At 40.8% G+C, this 24,112-nt stretch overlaps 1 protein-coding gene across 2 annotated transcripts; it reads left to right on the plus strand.

Moving 5' to 3' along the window:
* Nucleotides 1–5,220: 5,220 nt before the first annotated feature.
* On the plus strand, nucleotides 5,221–21,465 carry kdr (kinase insert domain receptor (a type III receptor tyrosine kinase)). Of its 2 annotated transcripts, none has more exons than XM_020081459.2 (30): nucleotides 5,221–5,538; nucleotides 6,401–6,494; nucleotides 6,597–6,799; nucleotides 7,278–7,399; nucleotides 7,991–8,159; nucleotides 8,405–8,544; nucleotides 8,940–9,123; nucleotides 9,987–10,104; nucleotides 10,468–10,637; nucleotides 10,733–10,889; nucleotides 11,965–12,085; nucleotides 12,218–12,329; nucleotides 12,421–12,759; nucleotides 13,028–13,174; nucleotides 13,258–13,389; nucleotides 15,063–15,169; nucleotides 15,566–15,701; nucleotides 16,583–16,687; nucleotides 16,766–16,879; nucleotides 17,141–17,229; nucleotides 17,469–17,625; nucleotides 17,737–17,831; nucleotides 17,936–18,058; nucleotides 18,141–18,252; nucleotides 18,339–18,438; nucleotides 18,556–18,661; nucleotides 19,718–19,860; nucleotides 19,969–20,053; nucleotides 20,452–20,531; nucleotides 20,686–21,465. In XM_020081459.2, exons 1-30 carry the CDS (start codon nucleotides 5,472–5,474, stop codon nucleotides 20,900–20,902), a joined length of 4,044 nt encoding a protein of 1,347 aa, XP_019937018.2. In that variant the 5' UTR covers nucleotides 5,221–5,471; the 3' UTR covers nucleotides 20,903–21,465. The 2 variants fall into 2 exon arrangements, with proteins under 2 accessions (XP_019937018.2, XP_019937019.2); XM_020081460.2 differs by having other exon boundaries at nucleotides 5,335–5,538; nucleotides 7,994–8,159.
* Nucleotides 21,466–24,112: the final 2,647 nt, after the last annotated feature.

Below are 24,112 nucleotides of genomic sequence, written 5' to 3' on the forward strand. Positions count from 1 at the left end.
CTGTACTGGAACATCAGGACTGCAGAAAAACTCACTAGAGCCAACCTGGTCTCCATTCAGTACTCACACACACCTCTAGACTGAAGTGCATGAAGCATCACTGCAGACCCCTCACGTCCTGGACACAGTCTGTTCCAGCCTCTCCCCTCAGTGAGGCGCTACAGAGCACTGAACAATAAGACAACCAGACATTAACAGTCACTTCCACAGGCAGAAGAACACTTTACCAGTCACACAGTGTCAGTGTAAATATGTAAATATATATATATATATATATATATATATATATATATATGCATACACATATTTACCATCTAAAAATGCAGAGTCTATAACATTTACAAACCACCATTCACTGTCATTTACATATCCTCCACAGTGTAAATAACATGCAAATATTCACATGTTCATATTTGCATATTGCACACACAGAGCAGCTGATTTGCACACACTTGAGTCATGATGCATCACTCTATATTGTCTATTGTTTATTTTTTTGCACTTTTCTTTACTTGATGTTAAGAATAAAATAGTAACATATGTACTATGTAAACTTACTGAGATCGATACTAAACCAGAGTCAATTGTCCTGTATACACATACTTGTCCATGAAAACTGATTCTGAGACTTCACATCGCTGGATTATTATTACAGAAACATTATTACTGAAACATGAAAGCTACATTTGAATGTATTTCATCCTGTAGAAGATCATAATATGTTTACTATAAGTTATTTAGATTAATAGAAATGTATTGCATTATATGAATTCATCATTTGTGTTGTGTGCATTAATAATTTGACTTTTAAGTACAACGAATACATGTGAAAGAACAACAAGAATACTATGGAGTCATTCTGGTGAATAAAACATCTAAGAATCTGTAAAAAGTGAGTGTGTACGTGTATGAAATAATTTGCAGCTGTAGAAAATAGTCACTCAAGTGTATCTGTAGATGTGTAGTCACAGAGGTAAATGCTTTTTTCTCTCTCCCACAAATACCTTCTTAAAATCTTCATTACAGGTTGTTAGATCCCAGGGTTGCCCCAGTGGAAGGGTGGTTGGTCCAGCTCTCAGTTTAAAGGGTCAGTCTTAGAAAACCTGGTTTTACTGGTGGTGGGGAGACTGGCCTAACTTCTAACTGCCCACATCCAAGTGCCTCCGTGCTGAAGCACCAAACCAAGGAATCCCACTATGAGTTAGATACATCTACCAGTCACACTGTGAACAGCAGCTCTCCTCTTATAGACCTGAGCTCTTAGTGAATTGTTTGGAATGCATTTGTTGTTAAACATACATTTAGACACTAGTTTCACAAGCTTGGAAGATACACAAGTCAACGTCCACATCTTTGCTTTGAATGCAATTTTAGAAATAGTGATTTGCAAGGGTTATGCCAACCGCTCTGTCAGATTAAGATTGGATAAATATTGATTAAAATATGATTAGAAATAAGATTTAAAAAAAAAAGATAAATAAAATCTTAAGAGCTGACATTGTAGCATTAATACCTTATAGGTTAGATTATGTGGCCTTTGTAATCTATCCCTAGCCATGGAGTTTTACGAGGTCAACGGAGGAGCTGTGAGTCTGTACAACGTAATTCCATGTCCATGACAGTTTTGTGAGCACAGAGAACTTTGGGTCCAAATTATAATGATGATTACAACACAAATCCTTGGTTACAAACAAATCACAAATTGAGAAAGCCCTGATCTCGCATTTCTTGCTATAGTTCTTTCAGCAAATATTCATTTCCCTTTGAAGAAGTAGTGAAGTAAATGTACTGTGTGCATTGAGATGTGACAGTTATTTAAGTTTTATTTAGAGCAATTCTCTAGATTCTAAATCAGCACCTCTTCATCACACTTTGATCTGAGGGGCCAGTGTTACCAAACAAGTTATTTGCTGAGTTCTTGAGTCAGATGTTAATTATTACAATACATTAATGAGTCAAAAGGAAAAGAAGTGTGTTTGTGTGAAAGACGTGTTTCAGGCCTTTGAGGCATTCGATTCCAGGATGACTCTTAGAGGAACACAGTATCCTGTCTGAGGAAGTGTGGACTGTTTCCTGCTTCCCTCCCATCCCTGTCCTTTTTTTTTTACTGCACCAAGACCTGGACCCTCTGCAGGCCCCTCAAACACTGGCTCGTAAACAACATGGTGAGCATTGGATCAGAAGACTTGTTCTGAAAATATAAATTAGTATGTCCAGATTCAGATGGAGTCAGAAGGTAAAGGCCACTTACATTCCCCAGCTCCTGTCCCTATACCACACCAGACAAGTTTGATATTCATGTTCATCTCTAAATCTTTTTACATACTTCTCATTCTGTTTAAGCTTTTTGGTGTCAAATGAAAACTCACCGGACACCAGTCTTGTAGCTGCGGAGGTGACCCTTAGCTCAGCATAGCATAAAGGCTTGAAGCCGTTAGAAATAACTAGCATGGCTATGTTCAAGGATTTTAAATGCTATGTTTTGTTTGTCTGATCCTGCCAAAAAACTAGAGTGTGGAAATGACAAATTACTGTGGTTCATCCAGACTTTTTCTTGGCTGTATGCAGTGACTTCTGGCCATGGTCCAGTTTTAGGAGTATCACTGCTTTCACCTAACTCTTAAGCAAATCCTGAACTGTCAAACTATCCCTGTAACTGTGCCGAAATCAACCAGCTCCTGCATTTATTTTAAAGCCAATAACTATTTTTCTGTCCCCAGGATATTTGTGGTCTCTCTCTGTATGTTTTCATTGATTTTCATGTCTGCACCTTTCTTTTGTTGTTTTTTCTCCGCTCTGCAAAGCTCTTCAGATCATCTGAGTCATTCAAGGCCTCAGAGTTCCTGGGATCAGTTGGACAGTGTGAGTAGAACCCTAAAATTTCCGAGTAGTCGATTTCTAACTGTGTGATATACAGAAGCTGTGGCAGATGTGGCACAGGAGGTAGAGCGGGTCGTTGGTGGTTTGATCACCAGCTCCTCTAGTCCACATGCTGAAGTGTGAACCACTTTATGTGGTTGATAGGACTAGAAAATGCAATAATAAATACAGTCCATTTACCATTACAACGAGAGAAAAACAATCCAGTGGAAAGAGTTGTGAAGTTGTAATAACATGACTCTTAAACAACTGGTTAGCCTTTTTATCTTGATTTCAGTCATTACTCTTTCCTGAGATATGGGATATATTTTTATTGTGGTGGCAAGTTTGTCCTACGTATTGGACTCTGGCCTGTCTGACTCCTTTGTTTATGATGCATAGGTGATCACATTCGTTTCTCCTGTGGGGATAACAAAGGTACCAAACACACTTCAAACATTTCCTTCAAACGTTTTCCTTTCTTCATTTCTTGTGCTTCATGCTGTGACCTCTGCTGAGTTCCATGTACTCTCCACTGATGCCATCTGTGCTGTGCCCTCTTTTCTGTTCGTTACAACAATGCAGGGTGAACACACAAACATGACCCTCCCTCTCTTCTCTGTCTCAGTGTGTGCCCATTCTTTCTGTGTTGAATTGTGGGACAGTGACCTTTGAAATCCCTCCTGTGATCTCAGAGCATAAACACAAACGGAGTCAAGACAATTCACAGCTTTTTATTTGTGAAGACTTAAAAATAGGAGCCGTTTTCACATGTGATTTCAATGCAAATTATTGTTTAGTTCACTTCTATGAACTTACATGAATTGCGACAGAAATAAAAACTATATATATATATATATGTATATATTCAGTGTTGGGCTAAATTATTTCATTACAAAATCACTTTTTTCTTTGTCCTAAATGAGTTCACCCCATGCAGAGTTTGGAAAAAAAGGTAGATAGGAAATAATTTTCTGTTTCCAGTTTTCCACCGGTACATTGAGTCCTGCAGGAAGTACTGGTGAAGGTGATGGTGGGTGGTATAGTCGGCAGGGAGTCCCTGTAGGAGTGACCAGGCCAGGAAACATGTGGACGTAGCACATAACATACAAACCGATCATCTCACTATATAAACCCTGCTGAATCCACACCAGCTTCAAAACACAAATCTCCTCCTCCTCCTCCTCCTCATCATCATCATCATCATCATCATCATCATCATCAGCATCAGGTGACATGTCACATTCATCACACTGAGGGCAGTTGTGAGTTGTGCGAAAAACAAAATATCAGATGCCGTCTCATTTCCTTTGCTTCCATTTCAACAAGACAGTAGTAAGTGTGGCCGGCTGCTCCCTGCCTCCCAGACACGTGGAGGCACTGTCCAAAAGTATTCAACCACTTTAGCTTGAACTTCTAGACTCTCATCTTTAGGCACAAAATCATTATCTTATCAATATAATATCAATATAAAATCATCAAATTGATTTAGCCCTACACACAGAATTTAGTATGTGACATTTAAGAGCCATGAAGCAAAAGAGACTCCCATCCCTGTATAATGTTTAGAGAAGTAAAGCAGAACAAAGCAGCAGGCCTTAAACTTAATTTACTAAGCTGCAACCTCTCCTGTCAGAGGTACCAAAATAAACCAGAGTTAAAAAGAATGTTCAAATAGCAAATCCAATTAATTCCAAAGCTCAACTTATATTATATATGATAGAGAAGAAACAGCATTAACTTCCAATAGAGAAAGCAGGTACATACTATTGACACGCTTGTCACTGATTGGACGGACTTTTTAACAGGAAGAAAATGCTGATAAATCACGTTCTGTGATCTGGGTTGTGTTTTGTAATTTGAAATCCATGGTCACCAAAGTTAGTGTTATCAGATTTCATTGTTTTCACATCTTGTTGTAGTGCCCAAAATTGGGCAGTGAAACTCAGTCAGGCTATTGTAACCATGGTTTAAATGAAAAAAAGAAAAAAAAACAAAATGTACCAAAGCAACCAACAAATTGAGATTCACTGGTTTCATTATTTGTTTCATTCAAAGTGTTATATAAGCAGAATGTGTAGAGATAATAGGCTAAATGTATTTTGAGTTGTAGCTAATAAGATAAGCAAAACTACAGAGAAATTAGCTACTACCCTATTCACTTACATTGAACATTTCCATCAAAAACCCTATTAGAATAAATAAACTTTATGTTTGAAAACTTTGTGTTAGAGGAGACGCTCCTCCCCTGCAGGAGGCTGTGGCGCTCCTCTCCATCCTCATCACACACACACACACACACGCACACACACGCACACACACGCACACACACACACACACACACACACACACACACACACACACACAGATCGACAGTTTCACCAGTCTTGCTGCTGGTCCCCGTCCAGTGCTCTGCTCCTCTGTTGCTTGTTCTCATGACTTCTCTCCGAGACAAACTCTCTGTGCAGTGGGACACAAAGCACCAGGGGCCAGTGGATTAGTGACCTGCTGCTGCTGCTGCTGCCGCCGAGCGACTATTGAAGACTGTTTCTGCACTGAAGCCGTTGTTTTAACTGTATTTTAATGAGGACTCTGTCCATGTCTTGTGTGGGATGATGGCTCAGGCAGTATCCATCATTCTAATACTTGGCATTATTCTGAAGATCAGCTGTGTTGCTGGTAAGTGAAACAAATAATACTCATCAACTGTTGACTTAATTTATTAACAAAATTAAGCTATGTAATATAGAAGTTTGTATTGACAGACTGTTTTATTTCAATCAGTTGAATATGTGAGTAAGAGGACAGATAAAAATGGGCTTTCTCAATATTTGTATGGTTATTGAACTGAATAAATGTGACATGTGAGGAATATGAAAATGTTTTGTAATGTCAGCTGGTTTCTACTCTTATGTAAGGACAAGGGGATTTGTTGGTAAAAAGAGGAGAAACTTTTGAACAAACCAGTCGTAGTCCCAGTTTCTATTTGTTGAAAAACTCAGGGTTGTCAAATCAATGTATTCATTTATCAGTCATCAAGTTAAATTAAGGCAATTGTGCATAATGCCTACATGGCCAGCTTAACAGTTTTCCCCCCCATACAATACAAAAATGAGCTTAAGGGCCACACAGGGAGGTGGGGGACAGCCTGTATCCTCAGAAACAGGAACTTCACCGACACCACCCTGTGCTGGGCTATTGAGCCTGACGCGGCCCATCTTCCCCTGCTTCCTGTTTTTACACAGCGCCGCCATTTTCTGCAGCAGTGGAAAAATGTCCCCTGAATAGCCACGGAGCCACTTACACAACACATCCCATACTCCACTTTTGTTCTGCTTTGTTCCTTCAGTTTCTACTGTGTGATTTTCAACTGATTTAATTTTGTTCAGAAAGAACCAAACCATGTGTATGACATGAACTCTGGCCCCTTACATGTAGCCATTACGTGTCAGGGACAAGTCAGACTGATGTCACTGTGTTTGCTGTGCTTTCTTGTCTTTGCTGTGATTGACTTGTGTTATCATGTGATTGACTCACGCAGCCATTGAACTGCGGTTTACGCCTGATCCACCAACACTTAACCTCAATGGCACTCACAGGATGAACAAATCTGACAACCTGGAGCTAACATGCAGGTATTTATTAATGATTAATGTCATTTACTGCATTCCCTCCCTCCACTGACCCAAGCGTGCACAGATCATCATCAGATCACTGTCTTGTCTCTTGACTGACAGGGGTCGCCTGCACCTGAGGTGGTCAACTCCTCCGACAAGCACCCACTTCTCCATCAGTGACTGCAGCGGGTCAGGACTCTTCTGCACAACACTGAGGATCTCCAACGCAACGATCAATGAAACTGGACAGTACCAATGTTCCTACAGAGGCATGAAAGTTGAAGATGGCAAGACTTCAGTTGCGGCTTATGTGTTTGTGCACGGTACGACTGCAACTGCAAATATACAGTCGCTGTGATGGCAGTGGCATTGTGGTGCTGTCTTTTGATGGGATGTTGCGTTTTTTAGAAGAGCATGCAAATATTCTTAACTGGACAAATCATATTCAATTATTTACTGATCTAAGGTATTCAATTCTATTCATTTTTATTTATATCGCACCAAATTACAACCTACATCATCTTAAGGCACTTTAAACAGTAAGAGACGTTACAATATGGTAAATGATCTGCATTTTCTTCTCTAGTCTTGTTGACCACTCAAAGCACTTTACAGGACAGTTTTGCCATTCACCCATTCACACACATATTCATACAGTGCTTCTATGTGCAGCACTTTCTCCATCACACATCGTCATACATTGCCAACACTCATTTAAATTTTTGTCATTTGCATCTTGATCCTCTTTTCAGTGTCCTCAGGGTGATGGAAACATTTGATGTGTGTGTGTTTTGATTTTAGATTACAAGATGCCATTTGTCCCATCTGCAAGTGAATATGAAATTGTGTTCATCCGTGAAGGCGAGCGGGTGGTGATACCGTGCCGAGGCTCGGTGGAGAACCTCAACGTTTCGCTCCACACTGTGAGAAAAAGTGGTTTCTGCTCCTCTGTTTCATTGTTTGATTAATGTGGCCTAATTCTGGGCCACATTCCAATAAACTAATACCCAGTTGTAGTTGAGGCTGCTACAACAATTCCATAAAGTTTGGGGACTCAGAGAAGTTACATTTTAAAGTGGATGGTCAATAAAGATTGGAGACCCTCAGAACGTTTTGTTGCAAGTATAGATCAAGCTGAAACACTGGATCCTGTAATGTGATCATTTCAGTTCATCTTTGATGCCTGGTTCTTGCCTGTGTTTTTCTAATTCCATGCCCTGATTTATAACACAGGCTTTCTGTTACACATTTTAAGTCTCCATCAGTTAAAATACCTGTAATGAAATCGTCAATTCCACTTTTCAGGCTTTAGAAAACTCCTTTGTAGCTAGAGATGACATCACTCATGGGAATGAGTGATATCAGCTCCTCTGTTATCAGTAATCCCAGCTGCTGATAATGTCATATCAGTTTACATAGCTCTTTATCTCCAATGTGCAAGTTATATTAATAAGGTCTGCTCATGTGTTTTTCTTATTCGTTGTTCAAACTCAGTTCATTTCTGTGTCTGTCAGAAGTATCCAAATAAGGAGCTTCATCCAGATGGGAGGGATTCTGTGTGGGACGCCAAGACAGGTTTCATTCTGCCCAGTTACCTGATCAGTTATGCTGGCGTCGTGTCCTGTCAGACCCACATTGGAAATGAGACGTTCAAGTCCCCTCTCTACCTGGTGGTTGTTGTTGGTATGATGGAAAAAAGATTCACGCAACAAAATATCATGTGTCGAAGTCAACAATGTAGAAGCGTTTCATTTGAGTGAATGAACACAACAATGTCATGGAAAGACTGCGTCCCAATGTGGAATTTTGCTTGTGTGCGCGTGTGTGAGAGAGTGAGCGAGAGAGAGAGAGAGAGACTGAGAGTCTGTCGTCTCGGTAGAACAATGGCCCGTCGACTGACTGCTGTGTCTTCCCTCCCTTTTCCGCAGGATACAAGATCTATGACCTCACCCTGACCCTGCCAAAAGCGAAGATGTCTGTGGGGGAGCGGCTGGTGCTCTGCTGCACGGCCTACACCGAGCTGAACGTGGGCATCGAGTTCAACTGGACTCACTCTGGTCAGGCCCTGGTCAGTGCTCGAGGCTCTTCTTCTCTCATGGTTTAATGTCCCTGTATAGTTTTAAATGAAGTCCTGTGACAGGCGTCGGTCATCCTGTTTGACTCATCACTGAGGACTGACATGAGATACCAGAAGGCCTGGATCTCACTTCCTGTTGAACATACTGCTCCTTTCCTTCTTTCAGGAATCCTCCAGTTTGTCTTTGTACAAGGTCAAAGTGCAGAAATAAGTAAATGCGTATTTAATGTGTTTTTAATGTTATGATTGTTAACATAAGAAAATGTATCCGAGAGTTCTAACACCAATATTTGGTTCCTTATGTCTGAAAAAAATTTTGTTCCACAGTTTCCACATGTCCTCTTGGGGATATTTCTCATGTTTGTGATGTGTCTCCCTGATGTCAGAGCTCAGTGAATGGTTCGAGTCTCACCCACGCCACGCCACACAAGAAGAAGCTGTGGAACTCTCTGGAGCTGTCCAACACTCTCATAGTGGAGAATGTGACGTTGGATCACAGTGGAGAATACACCTGCACAGCATCCAGTGGAAAGATGGAAAAAAGTGCCTCAGCAGTCCTCAAAGTGTTTGGTAGGTGCACTCGAAACACAAAGCTGCTGCAGATGGACCATGGACGTGTCCATGCTCAGATTATAGTTATGATGCAAAATGAACTAACACTCCCCTTATGAAACCACTTTTAAATTAACTAGATCCAGATTTTTAAGTTGGGTCTGCACCAAATTTTACACACTTATAAGAATCAGTCACCAAAACATGCAGGATTTCCTTCTTTGAGAATCATGAATTTCTCTCAGAGAAATCAAGAAAAATGTTGAAATACACCCTGTTTTGCAATGTTGCAATAATGTGTGCAGTCATTTTTGTGCAATCTTGCTAAGTAACATGCAGACAAACACAGATAAACACATACTGTAAACTAAATTGTATAGCATTAGATGTTTTTTATCTTTATCTGGCTAATTTTTTGACTATATCCAAACAACATTTACCATTTTCCCTAATGTCTGCTGAAAATGCTGGTGGCTGGAGGTTGTTAGCTGTGTAGCTAAGTCATTAGCTGCCCAGTTAAAGCTAAAATCAGCCAGTGAAAGATAACATTGTCATTAATTTCATGAAATTATTGTTGTGGGGGATATTGTCAGTGCCAGACACTTCTGATATCTCTGACATAGAATTATGAGTTGGACACTGGCTGTTTCTCCCATTAATCTGCTTGTACAGTTAAAATGATATGACATTATTATGACATCTTGATTTTACCCTCTTTAGAATAATGCAATAACAATTTAACAACTGAAACTCACAAATTTTCTTGTGTTTTTGCATAGACGATGATATATCTATTTACCATATTTGTGTTGTATGTGAGCTTGCCAAAGCAACTTCCCCCACTCCTGAATATGAAAATAGTGTTGATTTGTTTTTTGTAGAAAAACCTTTCATTGATATAAAGGAGCCATGGATAAAGGTCTGGGAGGTAAATGTTGGAGATCAAACCAAACAGATCCAGGTCAAGTACTCAGCTTATCCAGACCCAAGCTTCAAATGGTATGTGCTCATTCTTATACGAATACTAACTCCAGTTTGTATGCAGTTAAAGTATCCTGATGTGCACTATAGCCTACATTACCTGAGGTTAGCTCTAATTGTGTCTAGCTCATCCTATGGATACATTTTATTTATTATTTTTTCAATAGTCTTAAATTGTATGTTATTATTTTCTGACTATTATTACATTACTTTAATTATTTGTTACTTTTCTTTCTATTTTCTTTCTCTCGTTTCCTGGTAACCATGAGAGGATGATGAATTACCAACAAAAAGAGTATTGAAGTTATTGTCTACATGCTGAAGAAAGAATACACTTTCCATTGTCATCATGTCTTTCCACACTCTTCTCTGACTGCCCAGGTTAAAAAATGGCCTACCACCATCCAAGGATGACTACAGAATAAAACAGAAGAACGAAACCCTCATCTTCCGTAGTGTCACAGAGACAGACGTAGGAAATTACACTATAGTCCTGACCAATAGGATTACTAAAGAGGAGCAGAGACGCTCCTTCCAGCTGCTGGTCAATGGCATGTTTTCCATTTTGTTCTCTGATTCATCTCGAGCTGCTTGGTGCTGTTGGTCAAGGGACAGTGGTGATAACACTTGATGTCTTCCTCTACAGTTCCACCTCATATCATTGAGAAGGAGGTGGCAGTGGACACTGACGTGCACCCATACGGCAGCAGCCCCACCCTGAGGTGCACTGCTCGTGGATTTCCCATACCTGCAGAGATCCAGTGGCAGTGGATGTCCAAAGAGGACTGTCCAGAGGTTTTTATGTAAGTCACCTCTCTTTTCCTTCGAGTGTGACACAGAGAGAAAAAGACAGACAGAGAAAGAATGGGGGGGGCTTCCTTTTTTTGTGTATGTGTGTGTTCAGAGGCGGCTCAGTCACTCATTGTCAACAGGTTGTTTATGTAGAGAGCAAAAGCTGCTTTCGTGATGTTGACAAAAACAAGAGACGAGACAATGAGAGCGCACTTTGACCTGATGCACATCAGCGGATGTGATTCATGCTCTTCACAATGTCCATTTTTAGGACATAAATTATTGTGACCCACAACATATTTAGTAAATTTGTCCAATCAAACAGTTGTGGTAGAATCCATGTCCTCTCTGGATCAGGTGTCTTAGACAGCAGGTGTGCAATATGAACCGGCAGGAGATCTCAGCAGTAGACAGTATGTTCTCCGCAGGTCAGCAGTGATCTGATGTCTTGTCAGAAAGGATAAGATGTGCATAATCATGTTGACCATCAGCCTGTTCCTTATCTTCAGTATCAGAGCCCTTCCTCTGTCCTGTGCTATGTTTCCTGTTGTTGCCATCTTGCTCTCTGTCAAAAAAGAGCTTCTTCCTGCAGAAGCTCGGCCTCTTTTTTGAGGCCTCCCTTGTTATCATGTCCACAATATTGACAAAATCCTCAGTGTTCCTTTGTATTTCCCCGAACAGTTTGTGTCTCCACTAAAAATAAGTTTCAAGATTTTTGCTGTCATATTTATATCAGTTATTCATATGAAAATGTTTTACTGGGGAGGTTCATTAATTTAAGTAGTTACATAATGAGACAAAATCTATTGTAATGGAATAAAATGCAAAATAATAATATTCATAATGATAATAATCTTAATAATAATCATAATAATTAGTACATGGCTGCTTAAAGTTCTTTATTATTACTTATAGTTCTCTATCTGTGTGTCATTTGTCACTGTAAGTTATTTCAATATAAGAAATCAGAATATATTAAAAGAGAAACTTAAGTTGTTGTTTAAAACAGCAGTTTGTGCCCCTGTGAGAAATCAAAAAAGTTAAAAATCATAACAAATGTTTTTTGTGCTTATTCCTAACCAACAGGTCAGGCCTAATGAAGTCTGAGACACAGCTGAAGGAGTGTACAGTCTGGAGAGATATCAGCAACAGCACCGGTCAAAACCCTATAGAACGAATTACGACCGACACTGATCAAGCTCAAAAGGTGAATCATTCCTCCTGATCTCAGCTCATTTCTCTTGCAGTAAGCGTCATTAGAGTCTTTAGATGTAAATGTGGATGTTGTACCTGCAGCCATCTATTTTCACATATTAACAAAGTGAATGTGTTTCAATAGAAAATCATGAGCTCCTTGAAGATTCAGAAATCTGAGGTCCATGCCCTCTACAGATGCCTGGCTGCCAACAAAGTGGGAGAGGACGCACGTATCATCTTCTTCCATGTGACACGTGAGCACTGTGCATTTCTTCCTTCTCGTCAGCTCTTACGATCATCATTTCATCTGTTCTCATCCTTTGCTTGTCCGTCCATCTCTGTTAGGTGGACTTGAGGTGAGCGTGTCACCCTCCAATGAGCCCTTGGAGGAAGACCATGTGGTTTTGAGGTGTAAGGCAGACCGGCTGATATATGGTAACCTCGCCTGGTTCCGTGTGACAAACATCTCAGTGCAGGTGCCGTCAGTGAAGCCCTGTCGTTTCCTGCGGCTGCAGCAGAGGCCCCTGTTGCAGGCTGTGCAGTCCAGCGAGCAGGGCATTAATGTAACGCTGGAACTGCTGCTGCCCAACGCATCCCGTCAGGATGAGGGTCTGTATGCCTGCCAGGTGGAGAACATCAAGACTAAGGAGAAAACCTGCCTGCTGCGCCGACTCACACTCAGAGGTATGAAACATGCACTGTTCCCCTCATTTGGTTGCATCAAGTCATTACCCACAAATTCATATTCACAAAACCATTGTTTCATTATATAGAACACACTGCTCATAGATTTGTACCTCAAAAACAAAAAAGATCTATTTTTGTGATATTATAATTCGGTTTTCACATTTAGGAAGTTAAACAATGCAGAACATTAACATCACAACTCAAACTCTTTCTTGTTTGAAGTTGCTTAACAAGTCAATTTATATATTTTGTATCCTGATATCAGCTCTCGAGGCAGCGAGGGTCCTCAATAATTTAACAGACCAAAAAGTCAACATCAGTGCAACGATCACTCTCCTCTGTGATGCTGCTGGGATACCAAACCCGTTGGTGGTGTGGACCAAAAACAACCACACTGTGGTGGAGGGCTCAGGTGAGATTTGTACTTTTCAACGCTATAAGTGACTCGCTTCATGAGTCAGCACGGCTCTTAAAAACACTATGCGTTGCTTTCAGGTGTGATTCTGAGCCAGAACAACCATGTTTTGACGATTCAGCGTGCAAAGAAGGAGGACAGTGGTCTGTACAGCTGCACCGCATGTAACAGCCTCGGCTGTGACACCTCACAAGCTTTTCTGACAACTGAAGGTCAGTCACTGTCGGACCTGTATCAAAATGAATTATTAAGGGATTAAAGAAATGTGTGAAAATGTAAAGAGAGTGGTATTTGAGTGGTAGAAGGCCCCAAGAAGACCCCCACATGTGTGTTTGTAAGACACTGAAAGAGACTGTGGGTCAAATGATTTGTAGTCTTGTTGTGTGTAGGCTTTTTGTCTTTATGCCACTGATCATCAGGTTGTCTGTCCATTTTTGTGAACCAGAAATTTCAAGAATACCTGGAAAGAATTTCTTCAGATTTGGTACAAACATTAATTTTTAACTAATTTGGCAGAAATGATAACTCAGAATAATGGATTATCTGATTCGATTTAGGTGATAAAGGGCAAAGTTAGAAGTCACAGTCTTCCGTGACCATTTCTCACTTGCACTCAAAAATATAAAATATATAATATATATATAAATATATAATAAACCGAAGGTCAAAGGTCACTGAAACTGCACTGGTTGGCCGAGGCATACAAATGCAGGGCAGGAATTCTAGCTCTGTCTCTTTGTAGTTTTGTGCCACTCGATAGTGATTTGATTGACTTTAGAACAAGAAACGTCTTTTTTTTTTAACATTTCCTCCCGACTCTTTGGACTTTTTTTTTTGGGAAGATTGTCAAGTTCACACAATTAAGTTTAGTCTTATCCTCTTGGCATAATCCACAATTCTCACAAAGACCTTGTGTTTATATCTGGCCTTAAGGTTTTATATTATACACACTATATTTTTAATATCAAAGATGTAGACAAAAATAACTTTGCTTCCGCATGTCAGGATGTTGGCTTAGTTAGTGAACATCCTCCTGGGAGTTTCTAAACCCAAAACAATGAGGAAGCTGCAAGACAAAAGAGAGAGGCCAGCCCTGCCCCAGCTCAAACCTCTGCTCTCCTGTCAACCCTTTTTTTTGGCCCAAACACAGAGACACAGCAACAAACAAACAAACAAATACACTAACAAGAACCAGGGCCTACGTGACCTGGTCCCCGCCAGCAGAATGCAGACCCAGTTACACGAGCTCCCAGCTATGCTCAGGCGCCAACCCTGATAACAAGGGAGGGTAACCAACAAGTACATCTCTGTATGGGAGCGAGTTTGGAGTGAAACAAGCAGTGTCTCGACTTGGATTCCACTTAATAAAAATATGTATCAATTAGCTCAGATGATGCATATTGATAAGATTGGATGTCTGTAAAATAAATTACAAGATGTAAAGTAGTTTTTGAAATAGCTTAACAAGCCCCTTGCTCTGTACTGACCTATAGCGTAGAGAAACGTTTATTCCAGCATGTAGTTAAACATGACTACAGCTCTGACATGGCCTTTTCCAAGTTATCTTTGGCACTAGTTGTCCGTACTGACTCCTGACCATTTGTTATGACTAGATAGAATATCACTTTGCACACAGTCTAGAATGCAACACTCTCCTTCCTCCAACCCAAACACACTTGCACTGTCACATGCCAAAGACAATGACAAAACCTGAGTCTGAACGGCCAAGACATGTCACTGAAATCATTCTTAAGCTTTACTGTGAGTCTCCTGCTGTTTTCCCTGAAGAATGGATCTCAAATTTGTTGGATTAGTTGCACAATCTGTTCTGCTCTTTGGTTGTTTGTGAATACTTGTGCAAATCATGCTTTTGTGTTTGTTCTAGGAGCCGAAGAAAAGACCAACGTGGAACTGATTGTTCCGATCGGGTCGGTGGTCATTGCCATGTTTTTCTGGTTACTGATCGTTTTTGTCATCCGTGGAAGAAAAAGAGTAAGCACTTCCTCATCCTCCTTTTTACCAAACTTTTCCTTCCTTGGATTTTCCCTCTGGCTACACACACAGGACCAAATAATGGGGGGAAAATGGCAGATAAAACAAACCCATGCACAAGCACACACACACACACTGTGGGGATGTAAGACTGATTAGAAGTGACTGGTCTGGCTCTCAGTGGCCGCTCTCCTTTGTATGCAGGAACAACAGGGCCACTCAGTCACGTAGACCTACAGCACTGATTGGACCCCTTTTTACTGGACAAGAACCAGAGTGACAAGAAAACTACTGTACAGTTTTAATTTAGTGAAAGGGGAGACAAATGGCAGCTCATTTATTTACACATTACATGTCTGGTTGTCCATCATATCTCTCACTCTGTCACTGTTTCAGCCAAATGCTGGGGATCTGAAGCCGGGTTACCTGTCCATGATCCTGGACTCCGAGGACATGCCCATGGACGAGCAGTGTGAGAGGCTCACGTATGACGCTAACAAATGGGAGTTTCCTCGCGACAGACTGAAGCTGGGTGAGAGAAGCAAATTAGATTCAATCCAGTAAATACTGTAGGTAGTTGGCTATTTCTGACCTGACCACATGATCAAATGTTAGACAGACTTCATATGTAGTTTCATCCTTTTACGCATCAGTCCGCCATCAGAATTAGATGACACCATGGATATATAGCACACCCCCTGGGAACTCAAGAGTTGAGTTACGCCTTTCTTAAACCCCTCGCACTTTGCAAGTTGCCGAGGTGCTGCACTGGCCTTATGGTGTAGTTTCACCTATTTATACACAGGAAGTGATAAATGTTGAAAACTGCTCATGGAATTATAACCTTTTCAGTCAACAATCCACTTTCTTAGATCTTCAGCAAAACATCTGTGATCAGATATTGGTCAGATGAGCATTTGTTGAAAAAATTTGATTCCTCTATGTGGTTCTATATGATGTAGAAAATCAGCTTGTTAGTTTGGCTTGTTAGCAGCATGATAAAATGTATACACTTGCACAAACTAAAGATGAGGCTGATGCTGTCATCAGTTTTGAAGGAATGAGGTCATAAACCAAAGTATTGGACGAATTAACATTTTGACCTGATGGTGGCGGTAGATGATTAATATTCATCCTGTGGGGAACAAGACTGCACTTTGTGTGTATCATACATTGCAATCCATCCAACAGCTGTCGAAATATTCAACAAACACAAACATTAATCTCAATTGTTGGTGAAAAGTCAGGGATCGAAAAGTCAGTTAGATCACCTGGAGACCATGAATGCCAAAACTGAATGGCAACCTAATATGGTGTATCACTAAGATAACAATAACCGTCTAAAATAGACAATATCCATACTGATGGTGTTGCCTGCGAGCTTGTCTTCTTGACAAATATTTTGCATTTAAGGTGAACCACTGGGCCGAGGAGCGTTCGGTCAGGTGGTGGAAGCAGCCGCCTTTGGCATCGAGAAAGCTACCACATGCACCACTGTCGCGGTCAAGATGCTAAAGGGTAAGTATTGTGTTTTCAGGAAGCACGCTGAAAACCTCCATGAACATTCGACTCTAAATGTAACGCTCTGTGTTACAGAGGGAGCAACATCTAGTGAGTATCACGCCTTGATGTCAGAGCTGAAAATCCTCATTCACATTGGACATCACCTCAATGTCGTCAACCTGCTGGGAGCGTGCACAAAGCCTGGTGGTGAGTACACGCCTGTACTGTGCATTATTACTCTTCCCGTTCCATGTTCCAAACATGTTCCTGAGTAATTGTCTTCTTTGTGAGAGCTAGTGATAAAAATAAACAAATTACACTTGGCTTTCAAACATAAACTTACCTGTGTTCATTTGGGGGAGACTTCATTTATTTCTTTTTGTTTCTCTCTGATGTACCTAGCAGTGTGTAATTATGAGTTCTTGATCTTTCTGTGATCTGTGCCGTCTTCTTCCTCTTGCTTCACAGGGCCACTGATGGTGATCGTAGAATACTGTAAACATGGAAATCTCTCCAGCTACCTGAAGAGCAAGCGTGGCGAGTACAGCCCATACAAGGTAAATGATGTGTAACGCACTCGCAGCCATGTGAAATGCAGCCGACCCTCTGATGCAGTTATACTAGGCCTGGACTGCTGCACACAGTCCCATCATTGACCACAGGCCATAACACAGCAATGCAGTGCTGGTCCACACATGGTATCTAACATAGACAAAACAATCAATGAATGAAATGTTCAGACTTTTTTTCCTCCTCGTTTTCTTAAATGATTTCTGTGCTCTCCTGTGGTCAACAGAAGAGGCGGGTGGACAGCCAGACGTGGGCAGCTGCGGAGGAGGATGGGACCGAATGCGATCTGGGTAAAATTGCTCAGCTGGACATCTGCACGGGCACGGCGGTCTGCTCCATAGCTGGAGACGAGACTTCAGGCAGCAGCATGGATGCTCAGCAAGGTGCTGGAAGACAACTCGATAATGACACATTTTCTCATTGTTGCGCCTAGTTCAATGCTTGTGCACATTTGACTCACATTCATGATTGTATAATTCATCATGTGACAACAGAAGAGAGCTCAGATGACGACCATCTGACTATGGAGGACCTGATAAGCTACAGCTTCCAGGTGGCCAAAGGCATGGAGTTTCTCTCCTCCCGCAAGGTGAAACCACAGTTATATTTAATATCTATCTTCAAAAACTAAAGATAATAATCAGTCTGTAAGGCATGTGAGTATAAATTCTTGTGTTTCTGTTTTCTGTGTAGTGTATCCACAGAGATTTAGCAGCCAGAAACATCCTGCTATCCGAGAACAACGTGGTGAAGATCTGCGACTTTGGCCTCGCTAGAGATGTGTACAAAGACCCTGACTATGTCCGCAAAGGAGATGTGAGTCCCCTTCACTGATGCGTAGACTGTAACATTATTAGGGGCACATGAAGTGTCAGTGAAATGTTCATCTTTGCTACAGGCACGTCTCCCTCTGAAGTGGATGGCTCCTGAGACCATATTTGACCGGGTGTACACCACACAAAGTGATGTTTGGTCCTTTGGGGTCCTTCTCTGGGAGATCTTTTCTTTGGGTAAACATAGACATAATCTCTTGTACACATGACACTCTAATAACCCCTGTACACTTGTCATATCACCTTTGTCATTTCTATTACAGGCGCGTCTCCCTATCCGGGTGTTTGCATCGATGAGTCTTTCTGCAGACGGCTCAAAGTAGGAACCAGGATGAGACCGCCAGAATACGCCACCACTGAGATGTGAGTGGAAAGTTAGCATAATGCAGTTATATATGATATAAACACAACTAAAATTGCTGTATTATTATATCATTCATTTCATTGTCTGTGTGTTTGTGCGTGTGTGTGTATTCATAGATACCAGACCATGTTGGACTGCTGGCTAGATCGTCCTACAGACAGGCCAACGTTTGCAGAACTGGTTGAACATCTGGGCAACCTGCTACAGGCCAGTGCTCAACAGGTGTGTGTGGGTCAACCCAAAAGCCTTCTGTGTCCATGTTAAAATTATGTTCACTATGTCATACGTCTGATGTCCCTGTCAGACCTGAAATAGTCTAATGCAAAATGCTACTATTTACCTTTTTGTGTGCTGTCCTTCTAAAGTGCAAAAGCTTCAACAATCAAATGTTATAATATGACTGAGGGGGACAGAGCTTTTGAATTAAGAGCTCAGAGGCTCTGGAACATCCTGCCCAAGGATATACGACAGGCTACATTAGTGGCTTTCTTTAAATCAAAGCTTAAAACGTACTTTTATAGTACCAAGTTCTCTGATTTTGCCTAACTTTAGTTTTTTTTATATAGTACTGGGAAGTTTAAATCAAGCTTTTATTTCTCACACATTGAACATTTTTATTCTATTTTTAATGCATTTTTACTCTTGTGTTTTTATTTGTGAAGTGCTTTGTAACTTTGTTTTGAGAAGTGCTATGAAGATATTATTATTAATTTCATTAAGATATATACATGTCTACATTATTCAACTAAGGCCAGAATACTCCACATCTTTATTTGATTATTGCTTATTCAGATTGTGACCTTAATCAAGTTAAAGTAATTGGAATTTTATGCTCTTTATGTCGCAGTGTCTTCATGAGAACATTGTAATTAATTGGCTGAAAATCGGTGTCCATGTAAATATGTATACTTATGCTCTCTGACATATTGCCAGCTGCTTAGAAACAGAAGTACAATGTACAGATATGCAGTTTGTGCACTGGGCAGCCTCAGTTATCTATAATGTCATTGTGATCAAAGCTTCCTCACTAATGTCTCTGCTATTGTTTAAGGCTCTCACTGTTCCATGCGTGTCCCTGTAACACACAGCTGATTACTGCAAGTTCACACCCCTTAACTGAGCGGTGCTAAGTCATTCTGGGAACTTTAGGGAGTCACTCGAGTTGAACAAACAGGCTAAGCCAAACAAGTCACACCAGAAAAAGCAGATGACACAACAATATATTTTGTGTATTCTGTGTATTTGAGGCGATATCATTACAGTATTATTTGTCTCTAGGATGGGAAGGACTACATCCCCCTGACAGCAGGTGAGGCAGCTGGGTCTCCAGTGACCCCTGAACCCAGGAACCCTTGCAGCAGGCCTCAAAGTGGGGAAATCCCAGACGCTCAGCTCCACTATGACGACCCGCGGTCCCTCGGGTCAGCATGATGATCTCTTACCTTTCACTCCACACTGTTTCACTCATTGCCTCTAAATGTAGAAACACTCAGTGGTGAATCCTTGTTTACCTGATATTGTCTGTGCAGACTGTCGCAGCAGAGTGAGAGGTGCAGTCGACCCCTCAGCGTGAAGACGTTTGAAGACATCCCGGTGGTGCATAGCAGCGTCATGGTGAGTGTCTGTGAAACATATACGCTTGTTGTTATTTTATTTTTCAGTTTTCCAGACAGATTTAAAATTCATAAAATCAATCCCAAATGACATTTAAAGAAATATTTGTATAGTATCTTTTTTTATTATGAATGATTTTCTCATTGTAATAAGACATTATAATAAGCAACATCTTTGATGATCAACTAATTTTGCAGTCAGTTACACATTAAGGGTTTTTCACAGTTGCTCAACAGTAATGGACATTTTCATAAATTTTCGGACCTTGACAAAATAGATTCACGTGATTATGAAGAAATAGTTGTTGCAGCTCTTAAATTACAATTTAAAAAAGGCATAATACTTCCCTGTCAAGTACCAACCAGCTGTATTCATTTGAACTGTCATCACTTCTACAGGAGGGTCACACAGACAGTGGTGTGGGCTTCTCACAAGAGGAGGTGAAGGGTTTGAATCAACGGATACAAACCAACTTCAGGTGAGGACTGAGCATCAGCATATAACCTGCATCACATTTTCTTCACTATGACTCAGATTTGGAAAATGCAAAAAATTCCTATATTCTGTAGCAGTAGATCAAAATTTTCAAGGTTTGTTATGACAAATGTGCCCTTCCTGTTTTCTTTCTTTAGCCAGATGATTCGCTGTAAGAGTAAAGAATCTCTTGCCTCTGAATCATCCAATCAGACGAGTGGATACCAGTCAGGGTACCACTCTGACGACACCGACACACCCATCTATGCTAACGAGGAGGTGATCATGAAGCACAACATGCTGAAGAAGCCTCCTCTGCCCAAGATGCCTGAGAAGTTCAACGCTGAGATCCGCTACAGCACGCCACCTGTCTGACCCCAAATATCCCAGTCACCCACAGTTACCCCTCATCCTGAGTCTTTTCACTGTAAAGTAACAGTTTCCTTTCCACAGGTTTTACATTTTAGGAACAATGACACATGCAATAGAGTTCTGTTCACTATGGTGCTGAGGTGCTGGAGATGTCTAAGATAACAAAGTCAGCGAAGAAACATGAAGGTTGTGTGATAACGTTGTAAGTGCAGCTCCGCTTGGAGCTGGAGGAATGCTATCATGTTTACACAGCGGGTAAAAGGTCTGAGCAGGCACAGGGGCCACGCCCACTTCCTGAGGCCAAATCCACCCGCTTCCTCTATTGCAGGAAATGGCATCTGGATTTTTTTTAGATAATTGAATCAGCAAATGTTTTCTTTTTTTCCCTGTTGTGTTGGCACAGTAAGTAGCTGGCGAAGGGGGAGTTCTCTCAGCTCTGACTTATCCCCCTGAAATCACATTTGTACAGTTCATCTCATATAGCTGACAGTATTTTATTGAAATTGTATGACTAAATCTGCTATAAATGTAACTAGTTTTATAAAATAAAAATACTTACTGATTAAGATGCTTCTTGAGTGTGGACCTTTGGTCTGACATGGAAACTTAAGGGGCCAGTTTGTGTGTTTCTTTGTATCATCTCTCATTTTCTCAGCCTTGGTCATTCACCCTTTGTGTGTGTGTGTGTGTGTGTGTGTGTGTGTGTGTGTGTGTGTATAGGAACAATACCCTTCCAGCCTTGGGTATTGTCTAACCCATATTCAGCTTACAGTGCCCACAATAGTACGCCAAGGCCAGTATGATAACAAAGCAAAGGAAAAATACAAAAAGCAGGTGTGTAATAAAGAATAAAAATCATCCTCATAGGATTGATGATTATTTTTTCCAAAACTTCCATGACATGTCATCACGTCAGGTGCCTGTATTGCAACCTGCCGGAAGCAGTGTAATATGTTCACTTGTTACATGAAGCAGTAAATGTTTATGGATTGTTTACCACAGTTGCTGGTGGTGGGACTAAAAGCTCCGAGACATGTGGGTGTCTGGTCTCAGTGGATGATGAGAGCGCATGCGAACACAAAGTGTTTTGTCTAAGAAGAAGGACAACAAACACTTATTACACTATTTATAGAGCATGAAGGGAAGAGCTCGCGGCCTCGGAGGAACAGTTTCCACACTTCCACACATAACACCGGGGGTTAAATTTAGAAAGTCCTCCCTCATTACGGCTGCCGGAGGCCGGAGGGGCCACTCTGTCTGAGTGTTTTCAAGACAGCGGACAGAGGATTTAGGGACCTGCTGTTCCTCATGATTGCTTAAAAGCATACATTTCAGATAGACATTGTGTTTGATAAAAGAAATTTGGAAAAAAAGCTGTGAATTCACAAATCAAAGGAGGTCAGTATTAGTCCACATTTCTGCCACTCTCATGGACTTTGAGATAACTGGAGTGCCCTCTGCTGTGCAACAGATGTCATTTTCCATCTCTCCCATCAGGCCAGATCTATATGATATCTGCAGGGGAAAAAAGCTGTCAAGTAAATATTAAAGCATTTCTAACATGACACATGCTTCATGTGACAGTGTGTGGTGCTGTGTTTAGACGACAGACAAAGATTCTGGACCGTTTGTGTGTCTGGGACAAAGGAACGACACATCTCCCGCTGCAGGAACTCAGTCTAATTTCCTCAGGAATGGACAAAAAGGACGTAGGCAGATCCCTGCACTGGCAGGAAATAAGTTGGCATTCAAACAGACATCACCAATCTCAGTGTAATAGTGCACGCTGAGCCAAGCTGCCAGTTAACAGAAAGCAGCCAGACGAGACAGATAAACAGGCAAACAGGCTCACGACACAAACACATCTGGCAGCCAGTGCATGATTCTTTACAGCTGTTGCATTGTGTGTTGTCAGTTAAGAGGTTTTCGGTTCTTATTCCAGTTCTTATTATCAGTTTTTCTTAACACTAACCTCTACTTTTTAAAACTACACTTGCTCTGTGAGTTTGACTGTGGCGTATAATCAGGGGGACATCTTGAGTGACACTAGCATAATTAGCCAGTGCAGGGCGCTCTCTAGGGAAGAGGCTAAAATATATGATGATGAAATTGTTATTCTCTCTGCAACACGCACAGCCTCCATGTACATAATAACAAAGATGCTGGTACATCCGAACCTGCTGGCTGCATTTAAAATCGTATCATTTTGATCTAACATCCACAGTAATTGTTGGGAGATGTGACTGTGCCACACTGGACGATGTTGTGCTTGCAGCCATTTTATATAATCAAATATAATCTGACAGCATGTACTGTCATGTGAATATGACTGCCTGTAAGCAAATATTATTCTTCAACTATTACAGTTGTTTCATTCTCATGACACATAAAGCTAGAAAAATAAACAAAGATAAATACTTTTTCGTCACCATCTCTCCACATTTGCATGTCTATGAGCCCTTTGTGTGTGTGGGATTGTGCTACAGGGTTAAACAAAACCTGCATTTAAAAAAAAAAAGAGTGTAAAAAGAATTTCCCCTTGAGGGATCAATAAAGTATCTTTTCTTCTTCTTTATGCCTATATCAGTATGAACAATCAAATAATGATGCATGGAATCATACATTTTAGTCACATGGCATTTTACTGCAGAACAAGTACTTTAAGAACATGAAGCTGATAACTTGGTATTGCTGATACTAACTAAAGGATAGAGAAATGCTTTGTGTTTCGGTGTCTGCCCATGTGTTATTGTTTTTATTACCTATTTAGGACCGTTTCCAGCATAAACACTGACCTTGTCAGGATCAGTAGGTCTCATGGGACCCAAAGCCTTAATGAGACAAGACATCATTTCTGGGTGTGTGTTTGTGTATGTGTGTGCGTGCATGCACAAATGTTATTACTAAACTGTTTAAATAGATAGAACTAATAGATAGACACGTAAAAGCTTTTTGAACTACAGTTTGACATACGAATACAAACAGTATGCTGGAGTAGGTCCTCACATCCTTCACTGCTTCACGTAGCTCAAGCTTAAGGTTCAAAACTAAAGTTTTGTTTTTTTTAACACCTGACGGGAAAAGTTTTTCTCACAGAAGGTTCAGCTTATGAGTTAAAAACAAGAGGTCATGACTTCACAGATTCAGACAAGTCAGAGAAGGTCAGGACATGCAAGCACACACTTTGGAGAACCGAAAATCCAGAAAATGTGA

Source organism: Paralichthys olivaceus, chromosome 3 (assembly GCF_024713975.1).
Source record: "Paralichthys olivaceus isolate ysfri-2021 chromosome 3, ASM2471397v2, whole genome shotgun sequence".
NCBI classification, from domain to species: domain Eukaryota; kingdom Metazoa; phylum Chordata; class Actinopteri; order Pleuronectiformes; family Paralichthyidae; genus Paralichthys; species Paralichthys olivaceus.